This window comes from Oncorhynchus masou, chromosome 8 (assembly GCF_036934945.1).
Source record: "Oncorhynchus masou masou isolate Uvic2021 chromosome 8, UVic_Omas_1.1, whole genome shotgun sequence".
NCBI classification, from domain to species: Eukaryota; Metazoa; Chordata; class Actinopteri; order Salmoniformes; family Salmonidae; genus Oncorhynchus; species Oncorhynchus masou.
The window spans coordinates 39,785,847-39,808,395 of NC_088219.1; the positions used below are offsets into that span (position 1 = coordinate 39,785,847).

The 22,549-nt window shown below is 44.0% G+C and overlaps 1 protein-coding gene and 2 long non-coding RNA genes across 7 annotated transcripts in view; 2 read left to right on the forward strand and 1 right to left on the reverse strand.

Moving 5' to 3' along the window:
• LOC135544658 (erbin-like) overlaps positions 1-22,549 on the reverse strand; it is a 119,872-nt gene that overhangs the window by 56,078 nt on the left and 41,245 nt on the right. For all 5 annotated transcript variants that reach the window (XM_064972442.1, XM_064972443.1, XM_064972445.1 and 2 more), the window contains 2 exons: positions 3,144-3,341; positions 2,412-2,529 (listed from right to left, as the gene is read on the reverse strand). In XM_064972442.1, the coding sequence (XP_064828514.1) occupies positions 2,412-2,529; positions 3,144-3,332 (307 nt within the window). In that variant the 5' untranslated portion in view covers positions 3,333-3,341. The remainder of the gene's footprint in view (positions 1-2,411; positions 2,530-3,143; positions 3,342-22,549) is intronic.
• Positions 3,337-7,503, forward strand: LOC135544659 (uncharacterized). The gene is made up of 3 exons (XR_010456357.1): positions 3,337-3,493; positions 6,361-6,437; positions 6,529-7,503. It is a non-coding gene; the product is annotated as an uncharacterized LOC135544659 (long non-coding RNA).
• On the forward strand, positions 11,388-13,966 carry LOC135543950 (uncharacterized). Its single transcript, XR_010456275.1, has 3 exons — positions 11,388-11,473; positions 12,722-12,838; positions 13,878-13,966. It is a non-coding gene; the product is annotated as an uncharacterized LOC135543950 (long non-coding RNA).

Here is a 22,549-nt window from a genome sequence, read left to right on the forward strand (position 1 = left end):
CTGATAATTACACTGACGTGTGTTGGCCAATGACACAACATGTCAATTTAATACATTTTAAATGCAGGCTGTAACACAAGGGGTATGAATACTTCCTGAAGGCACTATATATGATTGCATGTCAATATTTATCAAAAATAGCAGGCTAACATATTGATCTTGCTTTGTGAATAGCCTATCCCTCAGAACCCACATCTAATGTGTTGACACAAAACATACAGATGTACGCCATCATTTTCCATTTAGACCAGGGATGGGCAACTGGCCCCCACCCCCAAATGTTGCCTATCCCTGATTTAGGCCAACATTAAAAAAAGACACCCTCCAATCTTTGTAAAGCATGTTGACAAATGTTTCAATAAGTGGTGGGCAGAGGATAACATTTTTTTTTTGTTTTGTTATGATGTGTCAAGAAAACATTTAATTATTATGAAAAGGGGATCATGCTAGCATTTCTGTTATCAACAGCAGGAGAGTGGTGTAGACTAGTACCAGCCAGCCAATCAGTCAGTTAGTTCTCTGTGAGAAGTGTCTGGTCATAGCTCTACATTACAGCGCCTGAGCTGCACCTTTACTCTGTAAACAACCACAGGGCTGAGTGCTCGAGGAGTTGACACATTAGCAGAGAGAAGCTGACAGAGTGTCTGGCAGTTCTCACCAAAAACATCCGCTCGACAGTGGTTCAACTCGAGGGGGGGGGTCGTGAGCACGCCTCGAGGTTTATTTCCATATACTTTGGTTCGTGTTCACAACACTTAGCCCTGAGTACTAGGTGAAGGAGGGTAAGCTTCTATTAAGTAAACAGACATGGCCTTAAGTCACTAAAAACACCCCAGATGTTACTTACTCTGTTTGATTAGTCTGGTACGGACTCCACTGTGGTGGATGGACACAAAGTACCAAGTGGAGGTCAAGAAACAATATGCTGCTACTTTACTTTCTTTGCTACTTGTTTATTTAGCTTTCCATCCCTCAGTGCACTGGAGCAGTAGAACAGAAAATGGTGTGCGTATGTAGCAGTGTGTGTTTGAGAATGTCTGTGTGCACCAGTCAACTGAGGCTGGACTCTGATCTTTCAGTTTCGATCAGAGATAATGTAATAACTGTAATAAAGTCCGTACGAGTCATTGTCTCAAAGCACAGCAATCTGAAGGGACTGGCCATTACAGCATTTCTATCAAACTCAACAGTGCTCAAATGAACAGGTGGCAGATTATTTGGGAATAGTGTTCTAGTTGTTTTTCAGATATGATATTTTTCCCCAATCACGACAGCTTGGTGAAGTGAACAAACTGAAAAACTAAATGTCACTCAATAGTACACGTGTGCTGATGCAACTCAGAGAACGTCTGGGAGGCCCGTATTTGGTGTTAATCCCATTTGATCAATCCAGAAGCCATCAACACATACACATGCTTTCTCTCACACTGACAACTAGCAGTGAGCGGCTCCTCCATTAGACTGGATATGAGAGACAGCTCTGGGGAGCTTCATTCACAGTTGGCACCGGTTCAGTCTCAAATGACACCCTACGTAGTGCACCACTATTATATACATGAACGAGGATGTCATTTTCGATTTTAGCCAGTTGTTGTAAGGTAGGTGCTAGGCCTACATATTCTAGTGTACAGAATCATTTACAGGCCTCAGCTTGTCCTGTCATAACTTCCTTGTTTTTTTTACACAAGGGTTTTGTCAGCGGTGTGATCTTCTGTTGGGTGTAAAAAAAAACAATGTGGTGAAACGGCACTTCTGGCATTGAAACTTTTAAGGGTTTTCTTTTGTTTTAACTTCTCAATTTAAAAAATGAGGAATGATGGTTAAACCGACAGAGACACTTTTTACATAATCTAATCCACTTTATGTTTCAGTAATTTTCTTTGACAACAGAGGGACAGAAAGGGGCAATTAGTTAAGTAGACTGAACATCCCACTGCTGAGAAGACACTGACTTGCACACAGACTTAAAACTACGGTAATTCAACGGCAGGGCTTTTTCACTTTCAAGCTGGCCAGTATTGTCTGGTCTCTTCCAGTCTAGCACACGAGTCTAGTCCATTATTATTGAACCATCCATCTCTGACTAGCCATTGTCAACGTCAACATTCTTTAGTCATACTGCACAAATATGGAGAAGCGGGATGGCTCTTCAGTCAAAATCCACTTTTCAGAATGAGTGGCTTGATAAGTGATGGAGAGGCCTAAAATAAAAGTTGAATGGGAGACAGCAGTCATTCTAAACATAAACACCGTACCCAAAGGGGTTAAGGGGTAGGCTGCAACTCCTTAAAAGACCTCAACAAAATTATATTATGTTATTGATCTGGTCATACAGTGCTTTTGTATTGAATGAATGGTCATTCTTGTCATATTATTTTTGAAAGAGTGGTCATTCTGGTCATTGTGCTTACTGTTCTTGCTGACGTCCAGCTCCCTGAGATTGACGAGGTTGGCGATGGCCGCAGGCAGCACCGTGAGGTCATTGTCTGGCATGCTCAGCCGGTGGAGCAACTGGCAGTTGAACAGTTGCTATGGAGGGAGGAAGAGAGAGAACGGGAGAACGAGCGAGAGAACGGGAGAGAGAAGGTGGGGAATAAGACACGTTGACTTCGCAGCATGACTCAAACAGGACTCTGGCTTGTAAAGGAAGCTGCAGCTCATTCACAGCCAACTGGGCCCCAGCAGCCAGCCGATGCTGACTTCGTTACAACACACTTGGAGAATTATAGACTGATTGAGTGTGTGAGGAAAGGGGTAAGCACAGGGCAGTACTGTGGATTGGCTCCGTTCTATCGGCAGGACATTCTCGCCTTACATAACCACTACAATCATCCCTTGGTAATGTACTCCGTGTTGTAAGCAGCAGGAGGAAAAAGGCCCAACTGACATCAGAGGGCGCAACTTGATCAAGTCCTACAGCCTGGTGCCGTCCTTACGGACTGATTTCATTGTGTCACTCTAGTGAGATAGTGTTTGCCACGGAGTGGTCACTGCAATTTGGAAAGGTTCATGTTTCTAAACCATTAAATACACATTACAGGACCACCTTTGTTTATTAAAAAAAAAAAATGATCAGGGTATTTGGGTGTGTATCATTCTGAAATGATTATGAACACATCCCTCTGTGTGTGTCTGCGTCCTACTTTGGGCAGCTCCTCGATCTGGTTGGCGTCCAGGTAGAGCTCCTCCAGGGTCTTCTCCAAGCTGAAGATCTCCTTGGGCACAGTCTCCAGGCTGCAGTGGGAGTAGTCCAGTGACGTCACCGCCTCCTCCTCCCCCCGCAGGCAGCGGCACGGCACCAGACGCACAAACAGGTTCCGCTTGCTCGACATCCTCAGGCACTGCAGAGAGAGGAGAGGAGAGTCAGGTGTCAAGACAGCTCAGTGAACTATTGGTGCATCTTGGGGCTAAAGCTACTACAGCTAACGTCCTAAGGCAAGAGAGAAATGTCAGAGGGAAAGTGTCAGATTGAAGAAATTGAACTAGTGGGCAGGTAAGGCAGTTTTTTTTGTGTGGTTACCTACCAGCTTATGAAACAAAAACTACTAACATTTTGAAAACAGCTACTGCAGAATTTATTTTGCTATAAAATGTCATGCTTCTATTTTTATTCACAAATACAAGTGAAATGCTTGCACTCTGGAGCCCTGACTACATCGCCAGCCTGGGCACTAGATGTTTGAGTGCTCTGGAAAAACGGTCAGGTGGAGATGCTTCATTTCCAAAACTTCCAAGCGATCAAAACCATTCGTCTTTGAGACAGGGGTGTCACCAAATCTGTGTGGTATTCACTAGGTATGTCAAATTTCCTAAAAGATGCATTAGTGGCGCAGCGGTCTGAGGCACTGCATCTCAGTGCTTGCGGCGTCAATACAGACACCGTGGTTCGAACCCAGGCTGTATCACAACCGGCCGTGATTGAGTCCCATAGGACGGCGCACAATTGGCCCAGCGTTGTCCGGGTTTGGCCGGTGTAGGCCATCATTGTAAATAAGAATTTGTTCTTAACTGACTTGCCTAGCCAAATAAAGATTGTTTTCCATTTTACAAACTACAAAAACATCTCACAAAAAAATTACAATATTGACAAAAACCATGGCCATTTGCTTGACAATCGTTACCCACGATTCCATAATCGTCACAACCCTATTACATAGACTAATCGTTTGTTCTCCGAGACCATATTGACACATAAGCAGGATCGGCAACGCATTAGCATTTACATCTGTGTTGTGTTGAAAGTGCCGGAGCAAAGGGCCAGCTATCATCAACACAATGCCCTCTGAGCATTGTTTAGTATGGAAACACATTACAGATAAACGGGCCCCTTTAAAATCTCTTCAGAAAGAGAGCTGTGTACATTTTGGTACAGAACGTCACTAGATAATGAAAGCAAAGCTCTTCAACAGGTTTCACATTACTTTCAATAAAGCTATGGAGCCACAGCACGGTAGTGGCACTCATCTGGCCCAGAGAAGAGACCTAATCTGGACAGGCAAAGCATACCTCATGGATATGCCTCCCCACTCCCCATTATTTTATCGGAGGTATAAACAGTGAGCTGGCACTTGAATTTGCATATAGATTACTCTGTTGCTCGTCAGTGCACTGACAATGCATCTTCATTTAGACACTAAGCCTAAGGCAAACATATGAAAAGGTCAGAGCAGTGTTTTCTACAAGCACATGGAGTCGCCAGCCAGACAGACAAAGTAGCCAGCCAGGCACCCTGTGTTAAGACATTTTTGTCAAAAAAACTCTATTTTGGTTTCCTCTGGTACATTCTAATGCCTAGATTCCGTCCCGAAACACATAGCAACATTTTGGAATACTTCATTGAGTTTACCTCCCAGATTGGAGAAAGGAGTTGTGGTCTTGTGTTTACAACTTAAATTGACAAATTGAGTTTACCTCCCAGATTGGAGAAAGGAGTTGTGGTCTTGTGTTTACAATTTAAATTGACAAATTGAGTTTACCTCCCAGATTGGAGAAAGGAGTTGTGGTCTTGTGTTTACAATTTAAATTGACAAATTGAGTTTACCTCCCAGATTGGAGAAAGGAGTTGTGGTCTTGTGTTTACAATTTAAATTGACAAATTGAGTTTACCTCCCAGATTGGAGAAAGGAGTTGTGGTCTTGTGTTTACAATTTAAATTGACAAATTGAGTTTACCTCCGAGATTGGAGAAAGGAGTTGTGGTCTTGTGTTTACAATTTAAATTGACAAATTGAGTTTACCTCCGAGATTGGAGAAAGGAGTTGTGGTCTTGTGTTTACAATTTAAATTGACAAATTGTGACGCAGTTCTTCAAACGACAAAATGGGAATCCACAATCTAAAATAAACAGAACAGATGTTCAATTAAGTTCTGGGTCAATGCCTGTTAAGGGAAGAGACAAAACCTCAATTAAATTCCTGAAAGAAGTTCAACAAGTGTTTTCAACTCTGTGAATTGCAGTACGTCATTTTGTTTAATTAAAAAGACTTGTTTTGCAACTGACTCACAGATTTCTTATTAAAGAATCCTGTAAGAGTCTGCCAACTTCCACAGGCTTCAAGCTTCCTTTTAAGAGCCATTTTCTCAGTTACCTGCAATACAGGTATGATTGAAGAATGAAGAAGGTGTTAGTCATGGGCTTTGCTACCCAGAAAGCAGCAGTTGATGGCTCCATTGTCAACACTTTGACCACAATCAGTAGATCTATATCAATGTCTTTATAAATGCCATAGGCCTATAAGTATAATTAGCTTTTAAAACAATTCAGTCGGTTTTCTTTGATCATATTTTGGACCAGAGTGAGGCTCTCTCCACTAGCCTACCTATTGTTCCTGGAGTGAGGAGGATAAACCATCTTCATCGAATGTTTTTGTAAAGTATATGCTGATAATAGCCAAAAAGCCTATGCAAAATAGGGATCCAAATGAACAGCTCTCTTACAGGTGCGACTCGGAAGGCCACTGACGAGTCACTCGCTTTAACGTCACAGCCTGACAAGTCCTGATGAAGTTCATATCGAAAATCTTTAGTTTACGTGTCCCAATGCGATACCAAGTACATAACTACGTTGCATGATTTATGAATGGCAAGGATGTGAGATCGACAATATTCAGTTGGCTTGAAACCTTTTACAAGACTTGTATGCCTATGAGCCACCACTCTGTGGATACATATGAAATTAGTGTGCCAGAAAACAACGGGCTAAGTTGATTTTCGACTCATCATTACTCACATTATATGGCAAATCCACCCCGAGACCACGAAAGAGTAGCATGCTTAGAGCTTTGGGCCAGTAACCGAAAGGTTGCTGGATCGAATCCCCGAGCTGACAAGGTAAAAGTCTGTCGTTCTGCCCCTGAACAAGGCAGTTAACCCACTGTTCCCCAGGCGCCAAAGATGTGGATGTCGATCAAGGCAGCCGGCGGCACCTCTCCAATTCAGGTTGGGTTAAACGCTAAAGACACATTTCATTGGAAGGCATTCAGTTGGTCAACTGACTAAATATCCTCCTTTCCCTCTCTCCTCCATGTAGAAATTTGACTGAAATGGCGAGCGCAGCTGCGTACATAACTGAAATGCAATCCAGGTGGCTACCTCATGACGCTGGTTGAGAGAATGTCAAGAGTGTGCAAAGCTGTCATCAAGGCAAAGGGTGGCTACTTAGAAGAATGTAAAATATATTTTGATTTGTTTAACACTTTTTTGGTTACTACACGATTCCATGTGTTATTTCATAGTTTATGTATTCACTATTATTTGACAATGTAGAAAATAGTAAAAATAAAAAAACCCTTGAATGAGGTGTGTCCAAACTTTTGACTGATACTGTATGCTTGACATTTGTATCTAAAAGCATAATTGAGAAATATTTAAAAGTTGGCCTTACCTTGGCCCCCTTTAAGACTCCGTAATGTCGGTGCTACAGAGCAAAGACTGGTGCCTTATGAAGCTTTACCTCTTGTGCTGAAATACTAAAATAAATAAACAATAAATGAAAAGATTTGGCTTTTTTTATATATATATTGTTTAACATAATATATTCCACGGGCATATCAAAGTTCACGAGTTCAAGCTCTCGGCCATATTCTTGCTTTGTAGCACCTACATATACAACATTATGTCGTCTTAAAGATGAACTGTGCAGAAATGGCGCTGTCATTTCTTGGCTGTTAAAAGTCAAATAGTTATCCTAATTTCAGCTTGTGACAAAACAATCGAGTATAGTGTGGAGAATCATGGTACCATCTAAACCGCTGTGAAATGTATTTTCCATAACCCAAAACACAGTATTTTCAGCTGTTTGAAGCCGGTCTACAGAACTGAAAGTAAAAGACAAACACTAAACGGAAAGCATAGACATAGCACACACAGAACAGATCTACCGCTTCTTAGATGAGAATGACAGATCTACAACTCACATTTCCAAAATGTCATAAATATGCCTCCTTTGATTAATTGTTTTTTTTTATTATGCTTTCAGATACAAAATGTTAAATAAATGTCAACAATCCTTCCTCCAAAAGGACAATTCTATGGATTAAATGTTGTGAAAAATCTAAGAAAACACTTGTCATTTTTGTCCTGGTTTTGTGAAGAATCAGGGCCTTGCTCCTTGGAAAATTGCTTAGGCTCAGTTTAACAAAACAGCACTTGAGAACGGACTAAATTGACATCAGCTAACCATCTCGGGGACTGCTCAGAATCATCTCCGGGACCCAGTGCCGTTCCGAGGACCTGAGGATGAGGAACATCGAGCAGGTGAAGGTTGAAAATAGCGTCATCAGCTCATTGTGAGGCCAGAAGGCAAAATCAAAATCTCAGCTATTTCTTCCTCCACTAATGGCTGTATTATTGCAAACTCTGCCATTGTGAAAGCCTCTTGTTCGAAATGTTTTATTATAGAGCAGTTCCTGTTGGAAGGCGTCCAAAGAAACACCACTTTCAGTCAGGCAGAGCAAGCAGCATCTACAGCAGCTCTATACGGCAGAAGGCTGCAGGCTTAATTGTGTTGTATTGAAGGATGAACAGAAACAACGTCGTGACGCAAGTCATCCTCCAGAGAATCCAGTCCTTGACTATCGCACTTTGTCATGAAACAACAGTTGGCCCAGGTATGAACCGGCTGACGCTCGACTCCTCCTCAAATCAGGAAACTAAAAGGAAACGGCTGGGTGGATTGGAAAGAAACACGTGAACGGCTTACGCTTTCTTCCCAATGCGCGCTCTGCACTCGCTTCTTTGAAGGGGCCACAAGATTCACAGTGGATATTATTGGTCTGATGACAGAGTTGGCTATGGCTGGGGGGCTTTATGGCAGTCCAGAGTACAGTATTGCACTATGGAATGTACTCTGGTCAACAGAGGCCTTGTTCACTGGAGTGCGTGGAGAATGTGACTTACTCCCGCTTCATCTTCATCAGCGCACCGCATCGTAGCGCAACATGTCCGACTCAGTCAGTGAGTGAGTGAGTGAGTGATGTAGGGCTAGTGCATGGCCATCTCTAATAGCCTGTAGAGACATGGGGCTGTCACAGCCCACCATGCTCTCCTGGGTTAGAGAAACTGAACAAGACTTCCACCACTCCTCACTGGATTCCCTTTAAATCACACTAATAGACACATAGTTCAGGGGGGAAAAGTGAGCAGAACAAGAGTTAGTGAAATAAAAAGTGTGAGAACGAGGCAAGTTAAGAGAGTTAAGTTGCAAGTGCACAATTTGGGAGAAGGGCGGAAAATCGTAGCCAATGAGTGCGTGAGTGCAAGTAATAGGCTAGTACGCAAGTCTGAGAGGCAGAGACAGAATTGAGTAGCCTATAATAAGCGGGAACGAGAAGGCCTAAATGAGTGAAAGCGGGCCCGTCTCAGGGGGCCTCTCCTAGAGCTGGGCGATACAGACCAAAATCCATATCGCAATGAGTGTAACCATTTTTTAAAAATATAATGATGAAATCAGCCATCAATAATTGTTTGGGGAAGTGCTAGAGCTTGGCGATATGGACCAAAAGTATTATCGTGATAACTACCAATTTTGCACAATAAAAATACACGTGTATTTATTTACATTTTTTTAATAAACATGTTTTAATGGACAGTTACTTTAAAATTAGCAGTAGGGCCCTAGACCGTCCCCCAGTAAGACAACGGAGATGGTAGCCTATGATTCAAAAAGTAAGCTAATTCATCTAACATATTCAGGGAATGCATAATTGACATTTTGATGTGCAGCCTTAGCCTTACAAAATAGGATCCAGATATATTTTTGGCTTTTCAGAGAATTTGCCGACATCGGGTTATATATTACTCACCACTGAGGAAGTGGGAACTCAAAACACTTAGCTAGATTGCTAACTCTTAATATGATATTGTTGCTATATATATATATATATATAAAAATTGATGTTGTTTTATGATGATACCATCCATCTTTTCATATTTGTGCAAATCTTTGTAAAACAGAACTCACCAATCAATCGATAATCAATCAACGAAGAGGTAAGAATATGTAGGCTATACGAATATGTTGAAGGCTGGCTGTATAGCGTGCAGATGACCAAACTGCTCACTTTTGTGTCTGCAGGTATACTTACGAGGCATACAAAAGGTATGTCAATTGGTATGTTATGCAGATCACATGTACCATCCTCCGCCCTTACCTCTTCAAAGAAATTCCCTTAGGCCTCGACATTATGGTATGTGTATGAAAACCATTATCAAAACATTTTTTTTCATTACCACAAAAACCAAGGTATGAATACTGTTGTGTGCATGTTTTGTTAAACATCTGTATAATTACTGTTTGATGAATATAACAGAAAACCTGTTTGATCCCCATGCACTGGAAGATCATTCTGACTATGGATACGGAGAACGTCAACACGCCAGAGGAAAGGGAAAGGGGGATACCCAGTCAGTTGTACAACTGAATGCCTTCAGGATATACCCATTGGACTTGGGGCTCTGCTGGGAGTTTACCTCATATTTGCATGTTTTTATTCTGCTTTGCAACAAAAATCATAATAAAACATTGACAACTAAAATAGTGTTATTGTTGTGTGGCGGGGGTAGTTCAGAAACTAACCCCAAAAGGTTCTTCAAAAAGGTTATCCCGAGGATCCATTGAGGGGTTCTTTGAAGAAGCATTTTAAAGGGTTCTTCCAACCTATAGGGGTTCCCCCCAGTTTCAATTTGAAGAACCCCTAAAAGGATAGACCAGGCACCTTTTCTATTTAGAGTGTAAGAGGTGAGAAATATATGATAGACCTCACAAAAGCTGTGACTCTCCTTTCTCTAACTAGAACTGCATGTTGAGCAACGGTCAAATGCTTGTGCTTCCCAGAATGCTTTTCTCCATCCTCCAGCGACAAAAGGGAGCAAGAGATGCTCGCTCACGCAGCAGCCAACAGCGAAACAGGGACGGGCAGATATTTTCGTAGCATAGGCTATTACCGTTAACCAAATAATCGTTTTAGAACAATCTACAGGAACGTTGTGTAGCAAATTCACAGACATACACAAAACGTGTCGGTAAAAGGAAGGTAAATGTCGGTGTCTGTAATTGTTGGTTTATTGCTCTAGCCTCTCCTTATCAGTCAAAATAACACACACACACGACTCTGACGTCCGCACACACTGAGGGCCAAACAGAGGGAAATGATTGCGTGCCTCAGGGATAAGAGGTCAAACTTAAAATGTATGCATGCATGACCAAGCCTTAGATAAGTGTCTGCTAAATTGCATATATGATTCTAAATTATGAATGCATTTAATTACTACTGTTACCGGGGTTTCCCAGGGAACCCATGCACCAGTCTGTACTATCCAGATACTAATCACCATGCCTCGTTCTACACACTTTCTCCTTCTGTAATCTCTATACTGACTTACTGTTACTGGCATCTAGCCGTATCATCATGGTTGTTATTTACCAGGGGCTTTCCCAGATAAGTCGGCCTGTCAGGACCCAATCATTGGAGGACCGAGGCATATTTACTATTAGACTGTCAGCCATCAGCAGCTGTTGCGTTGATTTCACACACGAGCACACACACAACCCTAAGGGCCTGTCAGCATCCTACATTGTGAGTAATCAGGTATATCAGAGGAGAACAGTGTGTGTGTGTGTGTGTGTGTGTGTGTGTGGACTCCATTCACTTCACAGCATGATGGAGTAGCTGGCTGACTACTTAAAAGGTTATTCGTGACGCAGAGAGCCAGAGAGGGTGTAGGAGGAGAGAGGGTGTAGGAGGAGAGAGGGTGTAGGAGGAGAGAGGGTGTAGGAGGAGAGAGGGTGTAGGAGGAGAGAGGGATAGGTGTTGCAGATGAGGTGTATGAAGGGAAGGGTGAATGTGACCGATGTACCTGAGGAGGAGAGGGCGACGTGAGGAAGAGGGACGCGTGTGAACGGCAGAGAGAAGGAAACGTCGTGTCAAAAGGAAGGCAGCGCGCGAAGAGATGACGAACATACTTCAATCGCAGAGGTGAGACTGGACTTCAGGAGGGGCGGATACAGAATCTAAAGCAGGTGAATGGAGGATTAGGTTACAAACAAGGGGGGAGAGCGAAGTACACTGAAGAAGAGCCGGTGGATTGGGGAAGGGGATAGGCTAAGGCTAAGCTACAGTGTTAGCATAGCGAGAGAGCCTTAAATCAGAGTCAGTGCTAGCTAGCTCCCTGGGGGGATATGCTGCCTGATAGGCTCCTCTCATTAACAAGAAACGTACGCTGCCTGTTGCCTCACCACAGTACAACAGAAGTCTTTTCTATGGTTTAGCTAGCCTCTGGGGGCTGATGCAACCTTCAATACCTGCTCCGGCCCTGGTCCACAAAACCTTCCCCAGGCCTTGCCTTTGGAGAGAGCCTTCATGTTCAGAGCATTTCCAGACATGCTAAGCTCTCGGTATTAACCGATTTTCCCTCTACGTACTCATTTACATGTCTACAGTAGCCCTCATCCTCCACACCTACTACAGCCCTCATTGTCCACATACAAGACCCGTTCTGCCAGCCGCATTCTGTTAAAGGTCCCTAAAGCACACACATGCCGGGGGTCGCTCCTCTTTTCAGCTCGCTGCGGCTAGCGACTTGAAAAGAGCTGCAACAAACACTCAAACCGAACCGTTTTCTCTCAATCTCTTCATTCAAAGACTCAATCATGGACACGCTTACTGACAGTTGTGGCTGCTTCGCGTGATGTATTGTTGTCTATACCTTTTTGCCCATTGCGCTGTTGTCTGTGCCCAATAATGTTTTGTGCTGCTGCCATGTTGTGTTGCTACCATGCTGTGTTGTCATGTGTTGCTGCATTGCTATGTTGTTGTCTTAGGTCTCTCTTTCTGTAGTGGTGTGGTGTCTCTTGTCATGATGTGTGTTTTGGCCTATTTAAAAAAACATTTTTCTTTTTTTTTTAAACGAATCCCAGCCCCCGTCCCCGCAAGAGGCCTTTTGCCTTTTGGTAGGTCGTCATTGTAAATAAGATGTTGTTCTTAAACAGACTTGCCAATTTAAACAAAAACAAATATATAATAAACAAATCTTTTTTTTTTTTTAAGTAGTATGTGTGTCAATAATAACTGCGTTATAAGTAACAGTGGAGTGGCTCAAGTGAGAGGTGTGTCAATGGTCTCTTTTTAAAGCCACAGGCCATAGGCATATAAACTCCTTGCAGGCCTCTGCGTGGTTGGTTGTGTAGGTTTGTGTTTGTCTCTGTATGCGTGTGTGTGTCACAGGTCCAGTGTAATGGTGAATGAACTGGGTCAAAGGGCAGGTCCTTAGTCTCCCCTCCTCTCCTCTCCTCAGAGCAGTAAAAGCTCTTCGCCCTTCAGACGGTAACCCACGTCTTGCAGGTGAGTGGCGTCGTCATGGCAACTGCTGTTAGGGGCAGCTAAAGAGACCCCCCCCCACCCCTTGAGTCACACATACACAGTGTGGTAGAAACCTGCTTTGTGTTGATAGAGTGAGATCCTTCAGTTCACATTCTTCCAACCTTCCCTGGTGATGCTGACTATTTTCGGGGTTAAACACAGTCAATTATTTAAGCTAGGGCACGCACACATACAAAACGCACACACAAAAATTGGCACCTGCTGTAGTTGTCTTATCCAAACATAGCTCAAGTGGCCAATAAAGCTGCTGGTGAATTAGAAAAGGTGGTAGCTAGGTGAGAGGCAGGAGGAGGAGAACAAGCGATTATCTCCCACTGCAGTACTCTGCCATCGGACAGACATGTCCCCGTTGCCAGGGTCAGTGGTCTGGACAAAGGCTGGGGTGATAAAGGAGGCAGGAGGGGCTGCAGCTGACCTGGAACCTAAGCAGATAGAGAGCTTCCTGTCTCCAGGGCTACCATTCATCTCCCCATCTCTCACTGTCTGTGTGTTCATGTTCACACGCACTCTGGGCATGTGCAGATCTCCCAACAGTCTCTGCCGGCCAACTGAGACTCGCTGACCCACTTCAAGTTCATCCACTGAAATACACTGGGAACCAATTACAAAACACTCCAGTTAGCTCGCTCTCACTCCCTCTCTCTCTCTCACCTAACCTTACCCAACCTTAGGGGGAGCTAGGGGTTCATTCGACTGGGTGTCCCTGGCTGGTTCCCGAAATGGCAGCCTATTCCCTTTACAGTGCCATGGTTTTGAACAGGGCCTATCAGGAATAGGCTGCCATTTGGGACCCGTCTGAGCTGTTCAAATGAGAGAAGGGAAGTAGTCGGTGAGTAGCGCGTGTTTGTGTGTAGAGCGGAAATGTGAGGCGCACAGGGTCTGATGTGACAGGATAGCGTTATTTATAGAAGAAGTAGTAGCACTTATCTGGTTAATATGCTAGAATGTGATTAGACTAGAAGTCTTGCAGTCTTATGGATGGAGCTTTATGATTCTGTAGGCTGCTGCAGGAATGCTGCCTGCCTGCTGCTGGGTCAATGACAAAACTCGTCACCCAGAGAATTAGGCCCAAAGAAAAGAGAAAAAGAAAGTAGAAGAAAAAAAAAGAGAAAAAAAAAATCCTACGGTGGGAGGGAGGCTGCTGGAAGAAGAGAGGAAAGAAAAGGTTCCTCAATGTGAAGGCACAGCGGCGGGCCAATGGCTCGGAGGCCTGGCTAGCTGCCATGTAGTTTCATGATTTCACCGCAGACAATGCAGTCTCCTTGATAATGAACTTGTTCACAAACACTGTAGTACGCCTCCATTGAAACGTCTGTCAACGTCTGTCTGAAGTAGAAACAGTATAGCGGCCAGGTTAAAGCCAAGCTGACGTTGAACAAAATCAAAATGCAACTAATGTTAGGTGACATTAGATCAGGCCTACTTGTTGAGGTTGCGATCTCGTCACACAGGTGTGCGTGTCACCTCGGTCGCCCGGTGTGCGTGTCACCTCGGTCGCCCGGTGTGCGTGTCACCTCGGTCGCCCGGTGTGCGTGTCACCTCGGTCGCCCGGTGTGCGTGTCACCTCGGTCGCCCGGTGTGCGTGTCACCTCGGTCGCCCGGTGTGCGTGTCACCTCGGTCGCCCGGTGTGCGTGTGCACTGGATTCACCCCCAGCGGGCACCGCAGGAGAGGTGCAGGCAGCTCCTCAACAATTGGGTTAGGGAGGTCCACACACACACACACACACACAGTAGGCCTACTACTAAACACACGGTACACACACACACATCCAGCCCTTCCTCAGCTTATCACTCTGGCCAAGAACACGACCGCACTCAAGTCTCCACTGAGGCACTTGACAACGTGGGAATGCACTAGAAAGGCCCCAGAGTGGAGAAAATAGAAGTGACTTTCAATGGAAATGGGAGGAAAGATGACACTGGTGTAGGTATCAGTGGCAGCAGCATGGGGCCGAGGGGAACCGGCTCTTCCAGTTTCCAAGGTTTTGGTTCTCACCAGTGTCCTCGATTCTCTGCGGTCTTATGGGACCGGGGAGAACAAAACCATGATTGTTTTTCTTTGAATCTCTGGTGCAATGAGGCTTAGTAATCTGATCTTGGTGACAAACACAAAGGGCGGGGGGGCGAACTGAAATGAAATTGAAACTGCAGAAATGATAATGGACGTATATTCAGAGAGTTTGACTGCTCTAATAATCCCTGTGCACCGTCAACGGATCTACATTCATCATGCTTCTTGATTGTCCAGCACTTTAATAATCACTAGACGGTCAGGGAACATAGAAAAATCCAAAAACGTTGACGATGCGGCCCAGGGGAAAAAATGAGTTTGACACCCCTACTTTAAAAGCCTCTTTCATCCCCCTCTACAGTTCACATACACACTAACCTTCTCACGCCGGTCTAGCTAGATGACTAGATCATCTCTCCCTCACACACACACACACGGACTCTTGATACATGCGCATATCTCTTTATGATTGAGTTCTCCATTGGAATGTTTTCACTAACATCATGTCTTGGTTCTGTCACTCACTGGCACAACCTGTTTACGTATCTCTCATTCGCTCTCCCCCCTTCCTCCCTTCTCCTCCCCCTCGGTCTCTCTCGCTAGAATCTGGCAACGGTCCTTCCTTCGGTATCAGAGAGGTCTTGGAACACTTGGTTTTAACTGAGGATGTAGTCGGCCGGCTACTGCAGGACTGATCATTATGAAAACAAAAACCACAGGCTAATGTTGCAGCACACATCACTATGGGCCATCCTTGATTATGCCATTCCATACGTCCCAACCAACAGCCATCTTCATATAAAACACTACGTAGCCGACCTTACAAGATAATAGTAAAAAACATCTACACAGTTCCATATTGGGATATTATTTTTGACAATAGATCGTATTGTTTTGACAATGTCGCAATATTTCTGCACTAGATTGCTGTACCTGCACCAAAACAAGGCACTTTAATTTCCATGCCTGATCAAAACGTGTGTTGTCATGGCTCACTCGTCCCTCTGCAGCAGACATATGCTCTCTCATCGAATCGTGTATAAAGAAAATATAAAAAATTACTTCACAGTATCGAATCGCAATACATATGCAATCGTGAGAATCGCAATACATATGTAATCGTGAGAATCGCAATACATATCGCATCGGACACCGAAATATCAGGATACAATTTTCATGCGGTCGCTGGGAATTCCAAGCCCTAGAAGATAAGATGTCCAATACTGCCTAATTTGAGCAGCAAATTGACCTAGGTATGTCTTCATTTCAATTCCCTTTGAGATGCCTATCATAATTATTCTGTTCAATAACTCCCAGTACGTTAACGCTCCTTTAGATATGCATGGCCCCGGGCAGAGGAATGCAGCCTTATAGCTTTCACCTTATTGGTTCAAAGCTCTGGGGTCGCCAGGATGTCATAGCAGCCCCAGAGACTGGAAATACACAGGCACAGGTTCGGCTAATCAAACATAAACACTGCATGTTTGATTGACAGCCTGTCAGGCTTTTTTAATAGGCTTAGAATGCCCACAAATACAGATTGAATTCCAATGCTCAAAGCACTTCACATTGCAATGGAGGGAATTCGCCTCATCCACCACAATGCAACACCAACCTGAAGCACGCTAGTCAAGCTACATCTTTATTAGCAACACAGGATGATTTGCCCACTACCCAGTGGGTCCTTTTGACCAACATTTGGGGAACACCAGTGTCAGTCTTAAACCAAGTTAGAGGCAAAATAACAAAACCATGGTAAACAGATGGTCTTGTTATGCTCACTTGGTAAAGAAAATGTGTGTGTGTATTTGCTTTCTAAATGGCAGAAAAATGAGAGCCTTGGCCAATCACACTATGTCCAAAGGCCAAAGACAAAAATATGAGATAAGAGAGCACGTTAAATCGCACTAGATATCATCCACAGATCTAAATGTCAAAGTGGAGTCTCTACTGCACAGACAGCCTACGCTGCACAACACAAACTGAGCCCTTCATTTGTTAGAGCAATGCAATATGAAATGCAGTTTTTAAAAGAGCATTAAAACGCAATTAAAAACAAACAAGTAACTGACAAACAAGTAAATACAAAAGTCATGGAGGCGGCCACCAACCTGTTTCTTTTCCTGAGATGGCAAAATGTTTAGGCCTAGTTTGCATATTAACATGCATAGGACACACCCGGTTTCTTAATAGTGGACCTGGGGACCCAAAAGGGGTGTACACAACCATTCAAACATTTGGGGTCACTTAAAAATGTTTTTGAAAGAAAAGCGCATTTCTTGCCCATTAAAATAACATGAAATAGATCAGAAACACAGTGTAGACATTATTAATGTTGTAAATGACTACTGTAGCTGAAAACGGCTGAATTTTAGTGGAATATCTACATAGGCGTACAGAGGCCCATTATCAGCAACCATCACTCCTGTGTTCCAATGGCACATTGTGTTTTGCAATTATGTTAGCAGAGCTGAAAACTGTTGTCCTGATTAAAGAAGCAATAAAGTTGAGTATCTGGAGCATCAGCATTTGTGGGTTCGTTTACAGGCTCAAAATGGCCAGAAACAAAAGGACTTTCTCTGAAACTCGTCAGTCTATTCTTGTTCTGAGAAATGAAGGCTACTCCATGTGAGAAATTGCCAAGAAACTGAAGATCTCATACAACGCTGTGTACTACTCTCTTCACAGAACAGCGCAAACTGGCTCTAACCTGAATAAAAACAGGAGTGGGAGGCCCCGGTGCACAACTGAGCAAGAGGAAAAGTACATTAGTGACTAGTTTGAGAAACATAGTCCTCAACTGGCAGCTTCATTAAATAGTACCCGCAAAACACCAGTCTCAACATCAACAATGAAGAGGTGACTCCAGGATGCTGGCCTTCTAGGCAGAGTTCCTCTGTCCAGTGTTTGTGTTCTTTTGTCCATCTTAATCTTTTATTGTTATTGGCCAGTCTGAGATATGGCATTTTCTTTGCAACTCTGCCTAGAAGGCCAGCATCCCAGAGTCACCTCTTCACTGTTGACGTTGAGACTGGTGTTTTGCGGATTCAAATTATCAACTCATCAAGCCTTTGGACCTGGGTCTGAGTAGAATCAGGTGTATAACGCTAGGGCAAAAACAAAAATATACATCGCTTTGGGTCCCCAGGAGCTTTATTAAGAAACACTGATGTAAAGTTGAGCGAAGCCACTTGGGTGTATGACTCTGTGACCACTTCCTATGTGAGATGAGCAGACAACGGCGAGAGCATGAGCTCCGGTGAGCAACACTAGGCTGAGCATGCAGCATGGGAGCTCAACCTTAAGACCGGTTTCACTTTTGTTCTCCACCACAAAATACCAGTAACAAATGCCAGTTTCAAAGAAAAACAGGTGTGTACAAGGGATGGGTATTTGGGTACCCATCCCTAGTAATATTGGGTACTCAATATTGAGTACTCAAGTACTCACATGTTAGCGTGAAAGGGGGATGAAGGCTAAAATGCTTGTGAGATGCTATTTGTGGTTTCAATTACTGGTTGTTCAGATACACTAAAAACATAACATTTTCACTGGACTTGACATAGCCTAGCCCAGGGGTAGGCAACTAAGCCGTGGGCCAATTTCTATCAGAGCTGATTGTCCGGGGGGCCTGAACAGAATTAGAATAATTTGTACACTGCAAATTGATCACCACTAAGCCCAAAAATACATTATTTTTTTTCAAATACAATATCTTAATAACATTGAGACATGATCACATCATCTCTCTTTTTTTAGTCATGGGAATATTTGGGAACAGATTTCCTCAAACATTTTTTCTGAATTCCTGGTCATGTTACAGACCATTTTGAACCGAAAACTAAAATAAAAACAATAAAATTTTCACTTTAAAATGTTGAGGCCTGGCTGTTGCCGACCCCCTGGCCTAGCCTAGTCCAAACCAACACATCTTAGAGTTTGAGATTTTGCCATTGCTTAAAGATTAAACTGGTTTACTAATAGCATTTCTATATTTTGAGTAATTCATTATTTAGGGGGAGCGGCTTTCAAAAGTTTGTTTTAGATTCCGTCTCTCACAGTTGAAGTGTACATATGATAAAAATTACAGACCTCTACATGCTTTGTAAGTAGGAAAACCTGCAAAATCAGCAATGTATTAAATACTTGTTCTCCCCACTGTAGGTATTGTTAAAGTGACTATGCATATATGATGAACAGAGAGTAGCAGAAGCGTTAAAAGAGGGGTTGGCGGGTGGTGGGACACAATGCAGATAGCCCAGTCAGCCAATGTGTGGGAGCCCTGGTTGGTCGTGCCAATTTAGGTAGTATGTACGTGAATGTATAGTTAGTGACTATGCATATAAGATAAACAGAGTAGCAGCATCGTAAAAGAAGGGTTGGAAGAGGCACACAATGCAAATAGTCCGGGTAACCATTTGGGGTCTTTGACCATTTTTAGGGCCTTCCTGACACCGCCTGGTATAGAGGTCCTGGATGGCAGGCAGCTTTGCCCCAGTGAAGTACTGGGCTGTACGCACTACCCTCTGAAGTACCTTGCGGTCGGAGGCCGAGCAATTGCCGTACCAGGCAGTGATGCAACCGGTCAGGATGCTCTCGATGTTGCAGCTGTAGAACCTTTTGAGGATCTCAGGACCCATGCCAAATCTTTTTAGTTTCCTGAGGGGGAATAGGCTTTGTCGTGCCTTCTTCACGACTGTCTTGGTGTGTTTGGACCAATCTCGTTTGTTGTTGATGTGGACACCAAGGATTTGAAGCTCTCGACCTGCTCCACTACAGCCCCGTCGACGTGAATGGGGACATGCTCGGTGCTCCTTTTCCTGTAGTCCACAATCATCTCCTTAGTCTTGGTTACGTTGAGGGATAGGTTGTTATTCTGGCACCACCCGGCCAGGTCTCTGACCTCCTCCCTATCAGCTGTCTTGTCGTTGTCGGATCAACCACTGTTGTGTCGTCAGCAAACTTAATGGTGTTGGAGTCGTGCCTGGCCATGCAGTCGTGGGTGAACAGGGAATACAGGATGGGACTGAGCACGCACCCCTGGGGAGCTCCAGTGTTGAGTATCAGCGTGGCAGATGTGTAGCTACCTACCCTCACCACCTGGGGGAGGCCTGTCAGGAAGTCCAGGATCCAGTTGCAGAGGGAGGTGTTGAGTCCCAGGATCCTTAGCTTGGTGATGAGCTTTGAGGGTACTATGGTGTTGACCGCTGCGCTGTAGTCAATGAACAGCATTCTCACATAGGTGTTCCTTTTGTCCACGTGGGAAAGGGCAGTGTGGAGTGCAACAGAGATCACATCATCTGTTGATCTGTTTGGGCGGTATGCAAATTGGAGTGGGTCTAGGGTTTCTGGGATAATGGTGTTGATGTGAGCCATTACCAGCCTTTCAAAGCACTTCATGGCTACGGACGTGAGTGCTACGGGTCTATAGTCATTTAGGCCGTTTGCCTTTGTGTTCTTGGGCACAGGGCTATGGTGGTCTGCCTGAAGCAGATGGTCATACTATGAATAATTTAGCTATTTGGTTTTACATTTTAGGACACTTTTAGGTATCAAAATATGATATACTATTATTTGATAAAATAGAATGTGGCCTTTATTACTACAGCCAGAGAAATGCATTGAATAGCACATTCAAAAATGGCAAAAAAAGACAGTAAAAACATGTATCATAAGAAAAAAGTTTTTGAAGCTTCTGTCCTATATCTAGAAGATATTAAAAAGCTCAGGAAATATATATATTACACATATACTACATGCCCAAAGTATTTTGACACCTGCTTGCTGCTATAACAGCCTCCACTCTTCACGGGAAGGCTTTCCACTAGATGTGGGAACATTTCTGCAGGGACTTGCTTCCATTCAGCCACAAGAGCATTAGTGAGGACAGTCACTGATGTTAGGCGATTAGGCCTGGCTCGCAGTCGACGTTCCAATTCATCCAAAGGTGTTTCGATGGGGTTAAGGTCAAAGCTCTGTGTAGGCCAGTCAAGTTCTTCCACACCAATCTCAAACCATTTCTGTAAGGACCTCGCTTTTTGCACGGGGACATTGTCATGCTGAAACAGGAAAATGCCTTCTCCAAACAGTCGCCACAAAGTTGGAAGCACAGAATTGTCTAGAATGTCATTGTATGCTGTAGCGTTAAGATTTCCCTTCACTGGCACGAAGGGGCTGAACTACTCCACCAACAGTTGGCACCACGCATTGGGGCGTGACACACACGCGAGCACACCCATCTCTCTCTCCCTTACGCCCACCATCTCTTTCTCTGTCACTCTTTTCTCTCTCACCGGCTTCCCTCTGTCTTTTAGACCCAGGCCTGGGCAGAAAAAGAGAGCAAAGCGTGGTGCTGTGCTCTTGTGCTATATTGGTCATAAATAGCAGCCTGTTTAAAAAATCCCTCCTGCCGGGAAGTCTTTAATTAAACATGCAATGAAGTTAAAACGCCAAGCTATGAGCGGGGTTCGTGCAGAAACAAACGCCTACGGGCTCAAGTGAGATACCCATAAACAAGGACCTCAGCTGCTTTCAACAGCAAGGTCATCATAACAAAAAAGGGCAACTAGTACTCAAGTCCATTTTCAGGGGAAGAGCAGTGAAGGAGAAACATCTTTCACCAGCAGCGAGAGGCAGACAGTACGTCAACACGAGACAAAACGGACTACCAGAACACTGCCGATGGCTTGAATGCCAGAACGTTTGTCCTGGCTATGGCTCTTCTTCAGTTAAAAACATATATCATGCATTACAGCAGGGTTCCCCATCTGGCCCAGTTCTCTGAGTATTTTTTATTATTATCGTCAGACATAAAATACTTGAGTTTTTACACCAGCAAATCAGCTCCAAGTGATTTTAATCTTGGAAAGTATTCCCGACACATAAGAGTCATATATGTGATTGTACAAAGGTTTGAAATGATTATGTTTTAGTCAAATATTATATCTGTTTGGGCTTCTTGTGGTCAATTTGTAGTCTACAAATGATTTGTAATTATGGTCCGACCCCTGACCATCTGCTCAAGAAAAAGTTGATGATCCCTGTCCTACATTTTCTCTATTTTTAGAGCAGACCTCCAAAACACTAATATATGGAGTCACATTCATGTAGCCTAGAGTCACAGAGCGAGCTGACATTAATAACCCCGAGATGACCAAACAAACGAGGGTCAAGAGAGAAAGTGACATTTCAAGCAGAGGGACCAGCACCTCGCCTAAGGTCACTGTGTACTCCCTGAGACCTGACCTCCCAACATCCTCCCGGCTTAGATATTACGACTGCCTACACATGATATGACAGTCTCAGACCTTGCCTGGCTGGCTTGTTTTGAATTCCAGCGCAGGAGGGCAGACTGCTGTCAGTGTATGAGTGCCACCAGTCAGGGACATTGAGTGGGAGTGGTCAAGAGCTCAGTGCGGAATATAGGCGGGCAGTGACATCCTCATCATCTGGGTAGTATTATGATGTGGAAGAGTTACCAGCAGTGTGGGAGAGAGGGGCCCACCTTGCCTCAGGCTCATATGTCACTGATTACCTGAGGAGATCTTATCTGATGATTCACTCCTACACAGGGGAGAGAGGGGTGTGTGTGGTGTGTGTGTGTGTGTGTGTGTGTGTGTGTGTGTGTGTGTGTGTGTGTGTGTGTGTGTGTATATATATA